The following is an 18887-nucleotide window of genomic DNA, read 5'->3' as shown; positions in this document are numbered from 1 at the left end:
CTGTCTCAGTGTGAGTCCTTTCTTTAAGAAAAGTATCCTACATAGCATCGTTTCTATTTTAACATTTTTTATAACCTAAAACTACATCTAATGCACTACTTACGAGAATTAATACAGCATTACTTTCTAACACAACACATATAATATTCATTTTCATATTTGCAAAAAGCCAATCATAAAATACGCATTTTTCACACCTACTTACCCAGTTTGCCATGTTAAAGTAACTGTGATATTTAACTGAAATCTCCTTTTATATAAATCATGTAATAAAAAAATTCACCATAAACTTGGTGGCTTTTATGGACCTCCAGGGAAAACCAGATAGGATACAGGAGAATTGGGTGAAGTTCCCTCTCAGGTAACAAATTATTTTGTAAGGAAAATGAGATCATTTAATAAAAAAATTCAGTTTATGTGAGATGGCAACTGTGGGAGCGTTTTTGATAGATCAGACACCTTCATATAATCATGTTTTTGAAATGTCAGATTGCAACAGGGCAGCTTGTTAAAATCCCTGGGAGGTGCTGCAGCTTGATCAGCATCCCTGGGAGAGTGTCTGCAGGAGAAGATGGAGATTTCTCCATTTCCATCAGTCACTCCCCAGCACTAAACCCTGGACAGGGAAAAAATGAACCAAAGCCAGATTTTTCAGATTTTACATAAATCTGGTGGTTAGTTCTGAAGCAAGTACATGTATTTTTGTATACAAGACAGGAAGGAGAGGAAATAATAAAAAAAACCAAAAAAACCAAAAACAGCAAACAAACACAAAAACCCCCCACAAACTGAAAAAACCCAAACCAAAATCCACAAAAGTGAAGGAGGAATTTTAGAAATGCGGGGAAAAAAAAAGTAATTTAAAGACTTTCTAAATGAATCATTTTACCTTGCATTTTGAACTGGGGGTTGTGGTTTAAAAATGGTTAACACCAATTTAAACAGGAGGATTGAGTAACTCAAAGGCAAGAAAAACATTTAATTTCAGTTGAAATTTGATATTTGGAGTTAACCAGAACTTTCCCCAGCCCCCTCCTCTCTCTACCCCCATTTCACTGTTGTTCCATCCAAGGCTTCATTCCCCATTAATTTTGATTCAGCCACACAACCCAGGGGATTTTTGCTCACCCCACATCAGTGAGCTCCTCATTTCCAGATGTCCTTTCCACTGGCCCACACTCACAGAAATTCCTCTCCCAGCATTTACAGAGCTGGAATTAGAGGATATTTAAGGTCCCTTCCAATGCAAACCATTCTGATTCTATAATAAAATTCTTTCAGAAGCCACAATTATATCCCTGTTTTAGAAATCAGGGGACTGTGGTCTAGAACAAGGATGGCATCTGGGACAGGTACAGAACTTAATTCCAGTGTCCCCTTTAGCCCAAAGTTGTATTTTTTAACTAGAAATATCTGCCTTTTCCTATCTTTCCCTCACTCCCCCACTGTGACGGTGTTCACAGGGGTCTGAGGATGAGGGAAGAGACGAGGATCTGACTCCATGTTTCAGAAGCCTTGATTCAATATTTGATGATATATATTATATTAAAACTATGCTAAAAGAATAGAAGAAAGGATTTCTTCAGAAGGCTAGCTAAGAATAGAAAAAGAAGGAATAATAACAAAGGTTTGTGGCTCAGCTCTCTGTCTGAGCCAGCTGAGTGTGATTGGCCATTAATTAGAAACAACCACATGACACCAATCCCAGATGCACCTGTTGCATTCCACAGCAGCAGATAACCATTGTTTACATTTTGTTCCTGAGGCCTCCCAGCTTCTCAGGAGGAAAAATCCTAAGGAAAGGATTTTTCATAAAATGTGTCTGTGACACTCCACACTCACTGTCCCCAACCCCGTCCCATCCATCTGGGGGGATCCAGCCCCTCCAGAGCTGGGGCTCATTTCTTTGGCACCTGCCACTAGAAATCCCTGTCAAAGAAGTCATCAAAGAGGGAAATTCTCTCTGTCTTGGTCCTCACGAGCGTGGGTTTGTGGTGAATCCTCTCTTCCCACTCCTCAGAGTCTGTGCTGGAGGAGTCCCAGAACAGATCCCGGGTCCGTGGCTCCTGGCAGAACCACAGGTCAACCTTCCCCCTCCTGCCTGGAGAGGGCTCAGCCCTGCAGAGTCCTGGGGGAGAGAAAAAAATAAAATATCATAAAATATCAAAAATAAAATATCATGGTTCTGCAGAGCTGCTCAGTCAGCTGGAGCTGAGCTGGGAATGGCTGTGGACAGCAGGTAAGGAAAATCCTGAGACCAGACCCCATGTCTGGGGCAGGTGTAACACAACTCAGGATTATGTTTGGTGAAATTACAGTCTGGCAATATGGCTTTATCCCCAAGGGGAACAGAGCTGAGGTGGAGAACCACAAGGGAATAGGAAGCCAGGTTTGTTCCCCTTCCTCCTGGTGGAAGTTCACCTTCAGTGAGTTTTTCACTGATTTAAGCACTTCCAGCCTGGGTGGAACACTCCCAGCCTGTGCCAGAGGTTTTCACAGGCAGGCAAAGCAGGACAGGGCTCATCCCTTGGACAGGTCAGGATGAAGAGGAGGCTGAGATCCATTTCTGCAGGGACAGTGGGGAAAAAAACCCTAAACCCAAAAAGTGATCAGCCTCAGTGATTGCATTCCAATTTCCAATGCTTTGTCCTGCAAACTCAGCCTTTCCCCCCTGAACCTGCTTCTCATCCCTGCAGGACGTGGAGCAGTGGATGAACCTTCCACAGGGAAACTCCTCTGATGGCATTTAGGAGGGCTGGCGAGTTTTACATCGCCTTGGAAAATGATTCCACTTACCAGGGTCGTCTTCAGGAAAGCGCTGATTGTGCCCAGCAGGGATGGGGTCCGGGCTGCCGGTGCTGTCACCTCTCTGGGGAGGGCCAGGGACATCCCTGGGGCTCAATTCCTTGATGTTTTGCTTATTGATTTTCGCCTCCCTGTGGAGATTCCTCTTCAGCTCCGCCTGGGTTTGCAAATGAGTTGTCAACACAAGCAGCAGAGGCGCGAATGTGTTTTAATGTGTTTTAATGTGTTTTAATGTGCTTTAATGTGCTTTAATGTGCTTTAATAGCTCTACGTGGTGCAGCGTTAGGGGCTTGGCCCTGGAATTAATAATTGCACAGTCGAGTAGTTTAACCCAAGCAAATGGAATCTGCCGGAGTGGGTACATGACAGAACATGACTGGGACAGGGATTTTTTGGTTTCTCTGTGAGTCATGGCCAAATGAGGGCAATGTGTTGGAAAAATCACAGGATAATTGCTGATCACAGGGGCCTGGGGATGCTCCCCACCAACCCTCTGCCTAAGACTCAGGGAAAGCTTCATTTCCTCTTCCCAGCAACAGGTCTGAAGCCTCCTGGTCCATGGGAGAGAGACCCCCATCCCCTCCCCTGTGACGGTGTTCACAGGGGTCTTATGTTGAAGGAAGAGACGAGGATCTGACTCCATGTTTCAGAAGGCTTGATTTATTATTTTATGATATATATTACATTAAAACTTTACTAAAAGAATAGAAGAAAAGGTTTAATCAGAAGGCTAGCTAAGCTAAGAACAGAAAGAAGAGAATGATAACAAAGGTTTGTGGCTTGGACTCTCTGTCCGAGCCACCTGACTGTGATTGGCCATTAATTCCAAACATCCACATGGGCCAATCACAGATGCACCTGTTGCATTCCACAGCAGCAGATAACCATTGTTTACATTTTGTCCCTGAGGACTCTCAGCTTCCCAGGAGGAAAGAATCCTAAGGAAAGGATTTTTAATGAAAAGATGTCTGTGACACTCCCCAAATCCACCTTGGCGTTACCTCTCGTCGCTTGCGGGTCAAGTCCAGCATCCGAAGCTTGTGCAAGTGCTGCCTCCTGCCAGGGAGGGGATTCAGGCTTTGCCCCCTCTTCCCCAGCACCTACGAGGTATTTAAAGATGCAAATAAATACACCTGCACTTTCTGAAAGAGAAAGGAAGAGCCACCAGCTCACAAACCCCTCGGGCACTCCCAGATAAAGGCAGCCAGCATCTCCAGCTTGCAGGAATTCAGCACAGATTTCCACTGTGCTTGCAGTTTATCCCACAGCTCAGGGGCAGGAGGGGAAAAAAACTTCATTAAAATGATGTGTTCGTGCTTCTTCCCCCCAGGTGTTGTTGCCTGGAGTTGGTTCTCCAAGATAACCTCATGATCCAAAGGGAAGAACGGCGTTTGCATGTTTGGGGCTGCAGGGGCTGTTTGTGGCACACAGTGTTTGCAGCCTTCAAATCAGACTTATGGAATTGTTAAGGTTGGAAAAGATATCTAGGATCATGGAGTCCAGCTGTCCCCTCAGCACTGCCAAGGCCACCACTGACCCATGTCCCCAGGTGCCACATCCACGTGGCTTTGAAATCCCCCCAGGATGGGGACTCCACCACTGCCTTGGGCAGCCTGTTTGAATGTTTGACAGTGCTTTCAGTGAAGGAATTTTCCTTAAAATCCAATCCAAACCTCTCCTGCCACAAGCTCAGGGCACTTCCCCTCATTCCTTGTTCCCTGGGAGGAGCCTGAGCCCCCCCTGGCTCCAAATTCCTGACAGGGAGAGCGAGGAGGTCTCTCCCTTCTCCCCACCAACTGCAAGTGATGGGTGCTCAAATAACTCATTTAAAAACGTGCCTCTCATACTTTCAGCCTCTAAAATATTAAATATCCTGGCTCAGCAGGTCCATCTCATCCAGGGAACTGTCATGCTGGAGATCAGGAAGCTTTCCCCTTATTTTGGATCCTCTCACCCACATGGCAGCGTTTCAGCTCAGTGTCCTGGGCTCAGCCAGGGCCAGGAGCACAGCCAGGGCTTAAACACCAACTTCTGCCCTTCAGGGTGTCCCAAGGGGGCGGGAAAAAGGAGCCTGCAGCCAGGGATGACCTGGGGAAGGGCACAAAATCCTGCACTTACCTTTGGTTTTGGGCTTGTAGCCACGCCTGGCCGACTCCAGGGCTTCACAGGAGCGGTTGCTTGGGGAGGGATGGCAGGTTCAAGCCTCTGCAAGTCCAGGATTTTTAATATTAACATTGCTCATTCCACAGGATCATAAAACAGGATATGAAACTACCTTGACATTCCTCCAGCTCCAATTCTGGCCCAGCTGCTTGGGATACAGAGAGGAGTTTGGCATCTCAGGGAGATGAACATCATTTGGTCCTTCAGGAGTGGCAAAACTGGGGAAATCTTTCACATTTCAGCACAGGCAGCAAAGCCCCAGTTTGACAGTAATTCCATCCCGCAGGTATTTCTCTTTGAGCCCAAACAGCACCCAAAGCTCCATGCAAGACCAGAGTGAAGCCAAACCACAGCTCAGATTGCTTCATGGCAAAGCTGAGTGTGTATAATTTAATAATCTTAAAAATCCTATCAGGTCATCAAAGGGCAGATCCCAATTAGAGGAGACCTGGAGCACCATTCCCTCTGTCCAGCCTAAATAAGATCTCTTACTGGCCTAAATAAGACCTCTCTCTGCAGAGCTGTCCATGGGACAAAGTTCCTTTTCTGGTGGCTGGTGAAAACAGGCAGAGCCCTGCTCTACAGGCTGCTCTGAGCATGGGTTTTTATCTCAAGGAGCCTCCTTAAACCGTGCCAGGCTCTGAGGTGGTGCTGGGTCATTCCATGGCTTGGTGTCCATGGAATCACCAGGCTGGAAAAGACCCCTCAGACCATCAAGCCCAACCATTGCCCCAGCACTGCCAGGTCCAGCACCAAACCTGTCCCCACAAGTGCCACATCCACACGATTTTTGGAACACTCCCAGGGGCGGTGGTTCCACCTGGAGTTCCCTCCCAGGAAGGGAGCTCAGTACAGCTTAATAAAAATTAAAAGAGACATCATAAAGGACTTTGTAACACGTGAATTATATTTTATTTGGGGGACAATTAACTCCTTGATTATGAACAAGTGGCCAATAAATGGGGACATGTTGGAACCCTGGTCACTGAGAATTTTAGACTTTCTGTCCTGACAAGCACTGACCTCCAAAAGAACACTGCATTGACCTGAGGCCATAAAGAAGGCTTCCAAAATTAAATAACAAAACTAAGATAATGAGTATATAGTTTAAATAAAAGTGTATAATATTACATAGTAGACAACTTAGAGTTTAAACCTTTAAAATAAATTTAAAAAAATATTTTAAAATATATCGATATCTATTTTTAAATTATTATTCATTTATATATTTATATATTTATAGAAATATATAAATATTTATTAAAATAATATTTATACACCATTTAATAGTTCATATTAAACTTATTATTTTATTTATTACTAATAGATTATATTTACTATTCAATATTTCTATATTAAAATATATTATTAAAATATATATAACAAGATAAAAAATTTATAACAAAAACTAGTCCTTCTTCATAAGTTTAAATAATATTATACATTTAAATAAAAATGTTGACATTACAAATCACAAATAATTAACTATTAGGTTAAAAATAAAAATAATTTAAATGTAATTTCTTAGTTAAACAATTTATCCCTAAAAAACCTTATAAAAACAGAGGTAAAACTCTATTTTTAAAATGTATTGAAATAAAATACTATAAAACTCACAATTTATAAAACGATAATAGAAATAAAAAACGAATAAACATCTAAATCCAAACAAAAAATGCCATCTCACACATTTAATCCCAATCCTAACCAAAAAAAAAAAGTTAAGACTCAACAGGGCCATGTCTGCACTGAATTGCTTCTGAATCCCGAGCTGTCATTTTGGATCTGTTTAAAAATCCAGGAGGAAAAATCAGTGTCATTAAAAGGGACAATTCCCCGCTAATCCCCAGTGCCAAGTGTGGTATTTGCAGGGTCCCCAGGATGAGGTGAAGAGATGAGTCTAATTCCTTGTTCTTAGAAGGATATTATATTTATGTTATGTTATGTTATGTTATGTTATGTTATGTTATGTTATGTGATATTGAAATAGAGAAAGAATACAGACAGAAGGTTACCAAGAATGATAATGAAAACTCCTGACTGACTCCTCAGAGTCTGACACAGCTGATGGTGATTGGTCATTAAGTGAAATCAATTCACGTGGAACCAATCAAACATTCACCTGTTGGTAAACAATCTCCAGACCACATTCCAAAGCAGCAAAACACAGGAGAAGCAATCAGATAATTATTGCTTTCCTTTTTCTCTGAGGCTTCTCAGCTTCCCGGGAGAAGAAACACTGGCAAAGGGATTTTTCAGAAAATATGACAGTGCACATCTTTTAGCATCCAAAACACCCCAAAAAGGCAAATATGAAGCTGGAAGGTGGCACTAGATGGCAGCATGTGCCACTACAAGCCGTGCTCCAGGCTGGCATCACCCCAGGAAGGCACCGAGGCCACCAGCACAGGGTGGATGGAGGCAGAAAACCTCCCACAGCCCCAGCCCATCACCCTGCCCTGCTGGGCAAGCCAAAGAAAAACCCCAAAAACTGGGTAAAACTCTGGGTAAAACTCTGTCCCAGGCTGGAAAATTTTATGCCTTCTAAGGTAGCTGAGCTATCTTGGGTGTGAAATAGATCTCCAGGAGTTTAAGAGACTTGCCTTGAGGAGACAAATATTTCAGTTTGCCTTACCTGAGGCCTTCGAGGTGGGTGCTGCTTGATGATGCTGGTCCCATCCTGTCCCGGCAAGGTGTTCCAGGAGAGGGGCCCTTAAAGGTTGAAGAAATGGATGAAGTTACTTTTGGGGTGATCAGGTGCTCTCAGCAATAGCTTTGTGCCCCATTTTTTGGTTGGCATGTCCCACTGAAGTCTGGCTGTGTGTTCCAGTGACACATAGAATATTCTGTGGGCTGCAGGAGTAAAGAGGGTGTGATTTTGATTTCTAAATACCTCTACAGCCACTCGTGCTTCTAAATATGACCATCACCATCCTTTGTGTCTCCTGTAGCCTCTCCCAGGCCCTGGGATTTGGGCGGGCAAGGGATTCTGCTCATCCCATGTCCTGAAACCACCAGCTGGCCAAGCAATCCCTGATCTCTGCTGCCTGCCCTGTTAAAGTCATGTCCAGGCAGAGTTTGGGTCTTTTCCTGCTGCTCAGCCCCTGATTATTGTTATTTTTTGGTGGGACTGAGCAATAGCTCTGCTGATTTGCTGCCTGTGGCAGAGCTGGGCTGCAGCAGCAGCAGCAGGAATTAAAGGGCTGGGTGCCCTCCCAGAGCCTGAACTCAGTCCAAAAGAACGTGTCACACACCAGTGATCCCTGTTAGTTATTAGGGCAGAGCTTTCTCTGAGGCCTGGACAGGATCTGGGCTGGGATCTGTTCTGTGCTGGTGCTCTCAGCTGGACACCTCTGCAAACAAAAAGGGTTTTTGTTCATTTCTTGCACAAATAAATACCTGCATGTGCAGGAAGTATTTCTTTCACACAACATTTTATCTGATTATCCCACCTTTTCACCCCAACAGATGCATTCAAATGACATTTTACACACGGAGCTCAGTGAGGTGTGGCTGAGCAGAGGAGAGCTGGGGATAAAGTGCAGGAAGAGCATTAGCTGATGTCAAATTTAATCACATTTTTTGATGTCAAATTTAATCAAATTTTAGTCATATTTAACAAGAAAAGCAGTATTTTGGAGGTCAGTTTATGGGGGACTTCACTGAACCTCATGGAAAATCACCAGGCTGGGATCTTGGGGAAGAAAGGGAAGACAACCACAGAATCATGGAATGGTTTGGGTTAGAAGTGACTCTAAAGATCATTTTTTTCCCACTTTCCATGGGCAGGGTCACTTTCCACTATCCCAGGTTGCTCCAAGCCCCATCCTTGGAACATTTGGACACTTCCAGGGATCCAGGGGCAGCCACAGCTTCTCTGGGCACCCTGTGCCAGTGCCCCACCACCCTCAGAGGGAGGAATTTCCTACTCCTGTGAGGTGCTGGGATTTGGGAGATGGTGCCTCCTCCACCAGGTAAATGTTTTGCAGAGCCCTGGCAATGTTTAACCACGGAGTGAAGCTCTGGCTGCTCCACACATACAAGAATGGGAGCCTGAGGGGAAAATCTCCAGCACAGGAGGCTCCTCTGGAGACAAACCTGCAGGGAGCACATGGTGGAAGAGCAGCTTGTTAGAGAAAAAGGGAATTTTTGCCTCTGTCTGCAGGCAGTGGGTGCCCAGGGAATTTCTGAGGGGAAAGGAAAGGGAAGGAGGTGGCCCATGGAGATGGGGACAGGGACATGACACAGGGAGGTGGCTGTGCCTTAAGAGAAGCCTGTCCAGGTGAAGGGCAGGGCTTTGAGGAAGGTATTTCTCCCTTATGAGGCCTGATGGTTTGCGTTTGGGGTTGTTTTGGATTTTTCCCTCCCAAGCCATCCATGCATGGGGGCCTGCAGGACATTTGTCCTTGTGCTCTGCAGATACAGAGCTGGGGGCTGGCTGTCCCCAAATCACCAAACCCCAGCTCAAGGCATCCTTGTGGCTCCTGTTCTCCTGGTTTTCACCCCTGCACTTCAGCAGCAGCAGATCCTCCCCTCTGGGGGAATCTGGGTTTAAAATAAGCCAAGCTGAACCCTCATAAACCAAATTAAACCAGTTCTCTGGGAGGCTTTGCTTATTTAGACAGCAGCTCGAGTTAATACTTCACTCAAGTCCTCCTGAGCATACTCATCTTGTTTCTGAAAATGGAAAGTAATGGAAGATTGCATTTATTAATTTTTTAATAAAATACACTTTTTTTAAACAAGCATTTGTTAAATGCCCAGCGATAATTTCCCAGAACAGGAACATTTGGCTGTTCTTGCTCTCGTGGAGCACATAAAACCTGCTTTTCTACAGCAAGACCTGATTTGTATTCTCCCCCAAACCTCAGTTCTGGGAATGTCACTGCTATCACTCCAGAGGTTTATTTGCTCTCACTGCTTCCTGATGCCACCTGATGAACGATCCAGGAGGAAACACCCAGCCTCTGGTGAAGCAGCAATGCTTAACCCTGCTTGGTGTGGGTCAGAAATTGATTTTTGGGAGTGGAGGAGCAGGGAGGGGGTGCTGGGAGCGCAGATCCTCCTCCCTCTGCCTCTCCCTTCCTCACATTTCCTGGTTTTCATGGATGTTTCTCCCCACACTGCCCTGAGAGCTGTGGGAAGCATTTGTGAGCATCCAGCTCCTTGTGGAGAGCTGCACCTCCTCTTCCAGACAGATGCAGAGCTCTGGGAAGGATTTGGGAGTGGATGGAGTTTGGAGGCTGGTTGTAGGGAAGCACAGCCAGGCTCTCTGCCTTCCTCTGCTCCTGAAAATTCATCGTTGATTCCAGTGCTGAGTTTACCTGGCCAGGATCTGATTGTGATCAGGGCAGAGCTGTGCCTGGCAGGGGCAGGTGGGCAGGACAGGGCTGGGATGGGGTCACAGGGGGTGCCACGGGGATGCTGGGCTGCACCCAGGGGTGTCTGATGAGAGCAAGGAGCTGGGCTCTGTTGAGTGAGACACTTTCCAAAACACTGGAAAGGGAAAGATAAGTTTTCCCAAAGCTGAAACATCCTGGTGTGAAAAATGCTTATTTTATGATTGGATTTTCGCAAATATTAAAATTAATATTAGATGTGTTATGTTAGAATGCTATGCTGTGTTAATTTTCTTAAGTAGAGTGTTAAATATAGTTTTAGGTTATAACAAGAGGTTAAAATAGAAACTATGCTATGTAGGATACTTTTTTTTCTAAAGAAAGGTCTCACACTGAGATAGAAGCCACAGGACACCTAAATCTTTCAGAGAAAGAGAATTTATTGCTCCATTATCAGAAGAAATGAACTTCTTCCTGCCTCACTCAGTCCTGAAGATGCTGCCAGGATTCAGAGGAAGAAGTTGACACTGACCAGACAGAATCCTGTGTTTGAATGGAATTTATGCATCATGGATGAGGTGTATGAATATGCAACAGGCTGTTGCTTTTAAGGGGTAATCCTCTGTTAACGTGGGTCTTTTTTCGGGCTTATTTTGCCCAGAAAAGGTACCCGGACTGTCTGTAACTCTTTGTTCTTATTGTCTCATATTGTCCTAATTAAAATTGTCCAAACTATTATTACTCTAATTATATTACTATTCTTATAACCATTTCATTACTATTAAACTTTTAAAATTCTAAAAACAAGTGATTGGCATTTTTTTCACTCTGGAAATGGCACAAATGGCACAAAGCAGCTGAGGCAGCACAGCCCCCCCCTGCACCCACCCCCAGTGCAGCCAGCACAGCCACAGCCTCAGTGATCCCAGGTGACAACAACGTCCCAGCAATGCCCCCTCACCTGCCGAGGCTCTCCCGTACCAGGTCTCCCTCAGGGGAGGCAGTTCCAGCTGGAATATTGGTCTTCCCCAGGCTGGGGCCTGGCCTGGCTCTGTGGGCAGCCCCTGCAGGGCACCCAGAGCGGGCACATCCCCCTGGGTGGGCACTGGGGCCACCCTGGTCACCCTGGAGGAGCTCAGGCCCATCCTGCAGAGCCTGGGCTCTGGGGGGAGCAGGAAAAGCCCTCAGGAACCATCCTCCCTCCTGAGCGTGGAGAGGGATCTCTGTCAGCCAGCCAGGGCCCTGCCAGCTCCCACACATGTCCTTCCCACCTTGGTTAAACATTGACCCTTCCCAGCCATTCCCCTGCAGGGAGGACAGATGGGGAAGCAGCTCTGGAGCCAGTGCCAAGCCCTGGAGAAACTTTGGGTTTTACCTACGAGTGATTTTCAGCCAGGGCCACCACCTCAACTTTGGTTTTTACCTACAAGAGATTTTCAGCCAGGACCACCACCTCAGCTGGCCTGCAGGTATTTCTTCAAGCAGTTCTTGTGCTAAATCTTCAGGTTTTGGAAGGAAATTCAGTCCCTGGAACTCCAGAAGGGTTAAAGTGTCTCCCATCCTGCATGGGAGAAGCAGCCAGGGAATAAAGCCTGGCCTAGGTGTAAAGCCTGGCCTGGAAATAAAGCCTTGCCTAGGAGTTTCCCCTACCTTTGATGCTACTGCCTGAGGACGCTGCTGGAAAAAAAAGCAGCTTTAGGACAAAACTAACTGAGAATATTGGTAAAAGTGAGTCATATTTGTTAGTTCATAAAAGCAAAGGATCATAGAAGGGTTTGGGTTGGAAAGGGCCTTAAAGATCTTCTGGTTCCATCCCCCAGCCATGGGCAGGGACACTTTCCACTAGACCAGGTTGCACCCAGGAGAAAATATTCATCCCTGGAAAATCCCAACCAGTTCATGTTTTCAGCCACAAAGCACCAACATCTCTCATGACTTTGCTTTTCCCAGGTCCCACAGGGCACAAGGGAGCAGAGCAGCCTGGCCTGTAATTTTTTTTTCCTTCTTCTTTTCAAATGAAAATGCAAAATCAACACCCTGAGATTTTAACCAGAATTTCTCAATGCTCACTGTCTATTTTTCCTTTTTATTTTAATTACCTTCCCTCAGCTGAGAACAGGTCATTCCTGTTAAGCAGCTTGGGAAAATAATGAATTAAATGCAGTGATGGATGTGTGGGAGCCGTGGAAACCCACGTGGATAGTGAAGCTCATGGTACTTTATCTGGTGTTTTACCCATGTGCTTTGTCTGTTTTACCCAGGTGCTGCCAAAATCCTGCCAGGCCCCCCACACTCCCCAGTCCCCTCTCCTGCCCATGTTCCCTCCTCAGAGGGTTTTACTCTGAAAAGCAAAGAGCCCAAGAGCAGCAGCTGAAGGTTTGGGGTGAGGGGAGCTGCAGGAGGATGCCCTTGCTGCAGTTCACTGGGGCCAGCTGAGATCCTGGGCAGGGATGCTCATCCTGCTCTTGAACTGGAGGTTATTTAATGCAAAATGTTATTTTATTTTGTCTATCTGTGAAGTTCAGTGAAATTCCTGAGTACTGTGCTGAAGAACCGTGGGGCTGGAGGAGCTTTGGTCCCATATAGTGCCTTTAGGGACCTGCCAGGAGAGCTGGAAGAATTTTATCCCTTTTTCCCATTTCATTTACTGCTTTAAAGTCTCTCCCAAACTCAGCTGGAACTTGTAAGTGATGATGATCCCACCAGAATTGGATTTTTCAGCAAATTTATCGCAGTCAAAATGTAATCACTGGCTACGAAGTGCTCTGATGCCCTTGCTTTTAGGAAGATACTGGGAAAAATTCAAGGGCAGGGCAGTGCCATGACTCAGGGCAGAGTTTGTTACTCCCCTTCACACAGGGCAAAACTGAACCAAGGGGAACTGTGGCATTCACATTCTCTGAAAAAAAATTTTCTCCTGGGAAGCTGAGAAGCCTCAGAGAAAAAGAAAACAATAATTATCTCATTTGCTTCTCCTGTGTTTTGCTCATGTGGAATGTGTTTGGAGATTGTTTACCCACAGGTGATTGTTTCATTGGGTTCTGCTGAGAGTTGTTTTGGCTCATTGGCCAATCAGGGCCAAGCTGCGTCAAGACTCTGGAAAGAGTCATGAGTTTTCATTATTAGTTTTTTAGCCTTTTAGTAAGTGTCCTTTCAGTATTCTTTAGTATAGTATGGTATTCTTTACTATAATATTATAAAATGATCATAAAAATATTGATATAAATTATAATTAACATTAATATTAAAATAAAATATTAATACCGTTTATTATTAATATTAATATATAAAAGTAACATTAGTTTTATATTAATATATGTTGTAATTACATTAATATATAATACACTATATATTAATATATTATTTTTATATATTGATTAATTAATATATATTAATTAATGTGTATTAATTAATATGTTATATGTATTGCATATACTTGAATATATATTTTATATAGTTTTTATATATTATAAAATAATAAATTAGCCTTTGAGAACATGGAGTCAGATTCATCATTTCTTCCAATGCAAATACAATGGGGAATCACTCAAACACCCAACTGCAGCAGGGGATCACCCCTGCCTTAAAGCTTCTCCTCAAAAATTGATTTTAAATCACAAAAAAAATGTGGGCAAAGGAGGAGATGGAAAATGGGAGGGGTGGATTTTTGCCAAAATAACACCTGAGCTTTTCTGCCAATCCGCAGTGAGTGAAGCAGAAACAAGCCCAGCAATGCAGGCTGGTTTTTATCCTGCTTGCAGCACGTTCAGGCAGTGACAGAGGGAACAAATGGATCAGCAAAGAGAGGAAAACATCCCTGGCTGGGACACAAACTGCTGTGGCTGATGGAGCTTGTTGTTACACGTCTGTGAGGTCAAGGAACACAGCTCCTTCCTCCGTCTGCTGCTTTTGACATTGATCTTAGCTCAGCTCAAGCTGGGGACAAGGGTGGTGCTGATGACACCGCCCAAAGAGGGCAGGCACTGCTGGGGATGCTCCAGAATAGAAAAATAGAAGGATCAGCCTTAAAGGAAGTTGATAATCATAGTTTGTATCACTACCTTTCATGTTTGCATAAGGTTTTACAGCAGAGAAATAACAAATATTTTGTTTTGCATATTAGAGCACGTTGTTCACTTCCAGGATTCTTAGAGGAAGGAAATGCAAGAGCAGAAAAACGAACGATGATCATGGAGAGTGCTTTGCCACTTTGAACAAGCAAAACTGAGTCACTTTTTCATCAAAAGCAATTACAGATGCTTGCCCTGACTGTCAGCTTGGCAGGGAGGGATTCCAAAGTGTGATGTGTTCTCTCAATGATTGCCATGGAATGCCAAAGGTGTGACAAACACCCCAATCCATTAAAATGTGGCTCCTTTTTACCCTGTGTAGGCTGGAATATTGTTTTTATTTCTGGAGGCCCACATAGTGAAGCAAATGCCTGCAAAAAGTGATGGCAAACATGCTTGGCTGTTCCTCCTGTATGCAAGGAGGCAAAACCTGCACCTGAAAAGGTGTCCAGTGATACATGGATATTTCTGAATTTCCCAAAAGATGGGAAATTCTGTGATATCTGCTTGCCATAACTGCAGGCTCTGCAATCCCCATGGATTGGCAGCTCCTGTGGATATAGGAGGTTGGACAAACTGACACGTTCTGTTCTCCTTCCACTGATAAGGAGAGTATGGTAACACAGCTGCTGGATCAAAAGTGGCATTTTCCTTGGGAGATTGGCGCCACAGAAATTGGAGGATTGGAGCCTGACATTGATGGAGAGGGCAGAAGGGGCTGCCAGAGACACCCACAGCAGTGGAGGTGCTGATGTCTGATCCCTTGATGGGGGTGATTTTTGGTTAGCTGCTCCTCTGATGGATCACCAACAGCATCAGGCCAAAGATTCCCTGTTTGTTGTCTGATTTCTTGGGTTTGGTGGGGTTTTCTCCAGCTGAAAGGCTGAGCTGCACTCCATACAGCTCATACACACACACACATAAGGGAAAATCATTATGTCCATGCTGAATGAGGAATTTGAACTGGAGGCTGGGCAGAGGGAGAAGGAGAGGGTTTAAGGCATTGCTGAAGGGGATGAGCACCCCTGGAAAACATCTGGGAAGGTGCCCAGAGAAGCTGTGGCTGCCCCTGGATCCCTGGAAGTGTTCCAGGCCAGGTTGGATGGGGCTCGGAGCAACCTGGGATAGTGGATGGTGTCCCTGCCCATGGCAGGGGGATGAGACTAAAAGATTTTTAAGAGCCATTCTGTTGGAACCCTGGTTACTGAGAATTTTAGACTTTCTGTGCTGACAGGCACTGACCCCCAAGAGAACATTGCACTGACTTGAGGCGGTGGAGAAGCTTCCAAAATGGAGTGATAGAACTGGGATTATGGTGTGGAGTTTGAATAGAAGTGTGTGATATCACAGAGTGGAAAACTCAGAGTTTTACAATATAGTAATATATATAAGGCAAGATAGAGGTTTTAGGGTGGAGGCTGGTCCTTCTTCTTCACTTTCTTCTTCATGGGTTTGGGTGGTTTTGTGTAATTGGATAAAAAAGTCCCCATTGCAGGCAGGGGTGGCTGATTATTGGGTTAAAAGTAAAAATAATTCAGGTGTAATTTTTTAATTGGACAGTTTATCCTTCAAAGGCCTTGTAAAGAGAGAGAGGGGGCTCCATTTTTAGTTTGTTAGAGTGAAGTGCTGCAGAACTCAGGGTTTGTGAGACTGTGACAGAGATAAGAACTAATAAACATCTGAGTCCCAACAAGAAATTCCATCTTGCCATTTAATCCTGATCCTGGCAAAAAGAAGCAAAGAATTCACACACGTGACTATTGCAACCTGAATCATTCTGAGAACACCAAGTCAAAGCAGGGGTTCTCTGCTCAAGCCTTCCTTGCTGGGATCACAATGTTTTTAACACCCTGTGCCCCTGGCCATGGAATGACTCAAGCAGGGGAAAGCTGACTCAAAACAATGGGATTTCACAGGATTTTCCCTGCAGAATTCTCAATGATTTCCTTGAAGGATCCAGTCCTGGGCCTGAAGATGCTGCCATGAGGCTGCTTGCCAAAAAGTACTCATCAGTGCATGCTGAAAGTTTTGTTTTCCCCATGTGTTCAGTTTGGCAGGAGCTAAAATTTCAGTAAAACACATCCCCAAAGCTATCTAGCAATGCAAATGGATGTATCAGCTCCTAAACTGTGGGGAGAGGCCACGCTGCCATGTGCTGGGTGCTTTCAGCCCATCAGTATCTTTATAATTAACTTTTTGGGAATGTTTTTTGTCTGTCTCTCCTCAAAAGCAGCAGACCTGGAGCTGTAAGAGGTTTGTGTGTGCATGCAAACCTTGCACCTCTCTTTGGGTTGAGGGCATGGGGGACACTTGGGTTGGTTTTTGCAGCCCTCATTCTGCAGCCATTTGATGAAACAGCCCAAGTTTGTGGTTTTTCTTTTAAAAACACACAAATATTTTTTCTTCTCTGCTGGCTGCAAGGAACAGTTTAGACATGAACATTAAAAGATTTATAAAACATCCAACAGAAGAGTCAAATAAAAAGAGTCAAATAAATTATTATTTACATTATTTTTTCACTGGCAGAAATACCATAAAAAACCACCCCTAACTACTTTTCAGTTGGTTTTATTCTTCCTTTAAAAAATAACGTTTGTCTGCCTATCAAGTGCTCTCAAATAAAGACAGTCTTGAGTGGTCAATCCCAGGAATGGTGCAAACCAGCCTAAATTACACAGCAGCAGGCCTAGGGAAGGGATTGAGAGGTTGGTTGGTTTGATTTGGCTTTTGAAAGACTTTTCCACAGTAGAGGTTAAGAAAAATGTTCATTTGTCCCAATGCTCTAGAAAATAGGAAATGGCATTTCCAAGGGAATGTGGCAATCCAGGGGGTTCCATCTCTCCTGAAACTCTTGTAGCTCAGCTGGGAGTGCAGCTTTTCTGGGAGAAAACAAGCTAAATAAAGCTATTTTTTGCTTTACTAAGGCACTCAAATTCCAGCACCACTTTTAGAAAGGTGGTTTTGGAAGGAGGCAGAGCTCAGCGTGGTCTGGGAGGAGAGGCCTCATGTTCTGCACACCATGGAATATTTATTCTGATAATAATTGGGAATATCAATGTGAACATCAGAAATAAATTCTCCAAAATGCCAGGAGAGGTTTGCAATGCTTTTCCAAAACTGCTACCTCACTGAAAGGGCACTTCATTGAAAGCAAGTCAAGACATTAAATTTTGAGATTTAGCTGGAAATATCCAAGATTTGTATCCTCCAAAATGGCTCCACCTCTGCCAGCAAAGAGAGATAAATGACGTAAACTTGATCCACATTTTAAACTCACCAGCTCAGAAAGACACAAACTCAAAGATCTGTTTATTACAAAAGATTTTATTGCAGTTATTTACACCCGTTCCTCGTTAAGTGTATAAATGTAAACATTTATTATAGATGTACTTCTCTTATCTTACAGTTCACCCCCTGCTCAGGTTAGATGATGTTTTTTGAAGCATACAGGTGGTGAGGAGAGTTAAGCTATATTCACAGAATATACATCTGCCTGCAGGGAGGCTCCTCCAGCCCTACGCCAGCGGGATGGACACTGTCCCGTTGGCTCTGCTCCTGCTCCTCGTGTGCACGCTGGATTCCGTGATGTCCTCGGAGTGATCCTCGCTCTTCTTCTCCTTCAGGCTGTTGATGAACCTCAGCGTGATCTCGTCCCACTCCTCGGGCAGCAGCATGAGCAGGAAGCCCATGCAGATGATGATGGTGGCCCCCAGCCGCACCACGCTGAAGATCATTTTGTGCTTCAACAGATCCACGGCTGGGAGGAGAGGAAAGAACAGAATCAGAACAGCAGCAGGGTGGAGGATGGCACCAGGAGCAGCCTGGCACGTCCCTGTGACCCTCTGTCACACTCTGGGGGTGACACTGGCCGTGGGGCTCTCAGATCTCCCTGAGCTTTGATCCGACAGGGCAGTGCTGAAGGTGCCACAGCTCCTCTGTCCTCACCCCCTTGTGCAGGCTCTGAGGAAGGAGGATGGATTAAAGCCATCTTTAATCCACCCCTCTGGAGGGGCTGGATTAAACTTCAGGAGTTCCATGGTGAAGGGGGCTCAGCCTGGAGAAAAGGAGGCTCAGGGGGGACCTTCTTGCTCTCTGCAAGGAGAGGGTGCAGCCAGGTGCTGGGGCATTCACATTCTCTGGGAAAAAATCCCTTCACCCGGGATTTTTCTCCTGGGAAGCTGAGAAGCCTCAGAGAAAAAGAAAACAACAATTATCTCATTTGCTTCTCCTCTGTTTTGCTCATGTGGAATGTGTCTGGAAATTGTTTACTCACAGGTGATTGTTCCATTGGATTCTAGCATGAGTGGTTTTGACTCAATAGCAAATCAGTGCCAAGCTGTGTCAGGACTCTGAAGAGAGTCACAAATTTTCATTACTATCTTTTTAGCATTCTGTAAGTATCCTTTCTGTATTCATTAGTATAGTTTAGTGTAGTATTCTTTAATATAATATAGTATCCTAAAATAATAAATTAGCCTTCTAAGAACATGAAGTCAGATTCACCATTCCT

General features: G+C 44.6%; 2 protein-coding genes across 3 annotated transcripts in view; both read right to left on the bottom strand.

Annotated features, from left to right (window-relative positions):
- Positions 1-1919: 1919 nt before the first annotated feature.
- Positions 1920-11452, bottom strand: CCDC198 (coiled-coil domain containing 198). The gene is given in 6 exon segments (XM_054286860.1): positions 1920-2128; positions 2770-2962; positions 3807-3905; positions 4924-5010; positions 7604-7680; positions 11269-11452. Coding segments are annotated over 6 exon segments (849 nt in total).
- A 6265-nt stretch (positions 11453-17717) lies between these two features.
- The window catches only part of SLC35F4 (solute carrier family 35 member F4), a 120468-nt gene continuing 119298 nt past the window's right edge, over positions 17718-18887 (bottom strand). For both annotated transcript variants that reach the window (XM_054286857.1, XM_054286858.1), the window contains one exon: positions 17718-18134. In XM_054286857.1, coding sequence (XP_054142832.1) covers positions 17893-18134 — 242 coding nt within the window. In that variant the 3' untranslated portion in view covers positions 17718-17892. The remainder of the gene's footprint in view (positions 18135-18887) is intronic.

This window comes from Melozone crissalis, unplaced genomic scaffold (genome assembly GCF_028551555.1).
Source record: "Melozone crissalis strain CALT ecotype California unplaced genomic scaffold, PUWL_Pcris_2 ptg000056l_1, whole genome shotgun sequence".
Lineage (NCBI taxonomy): Eukaryota > Metazoa > Chordata > Aves > Passeriformes > Passerellidae > Melozone > Melozone crissalis.
The sequence above is the reverse complement of the archived record's forward strand: the minus strand, read 5'-3'. Positions and strand labels throughout refer to the sequence as shown.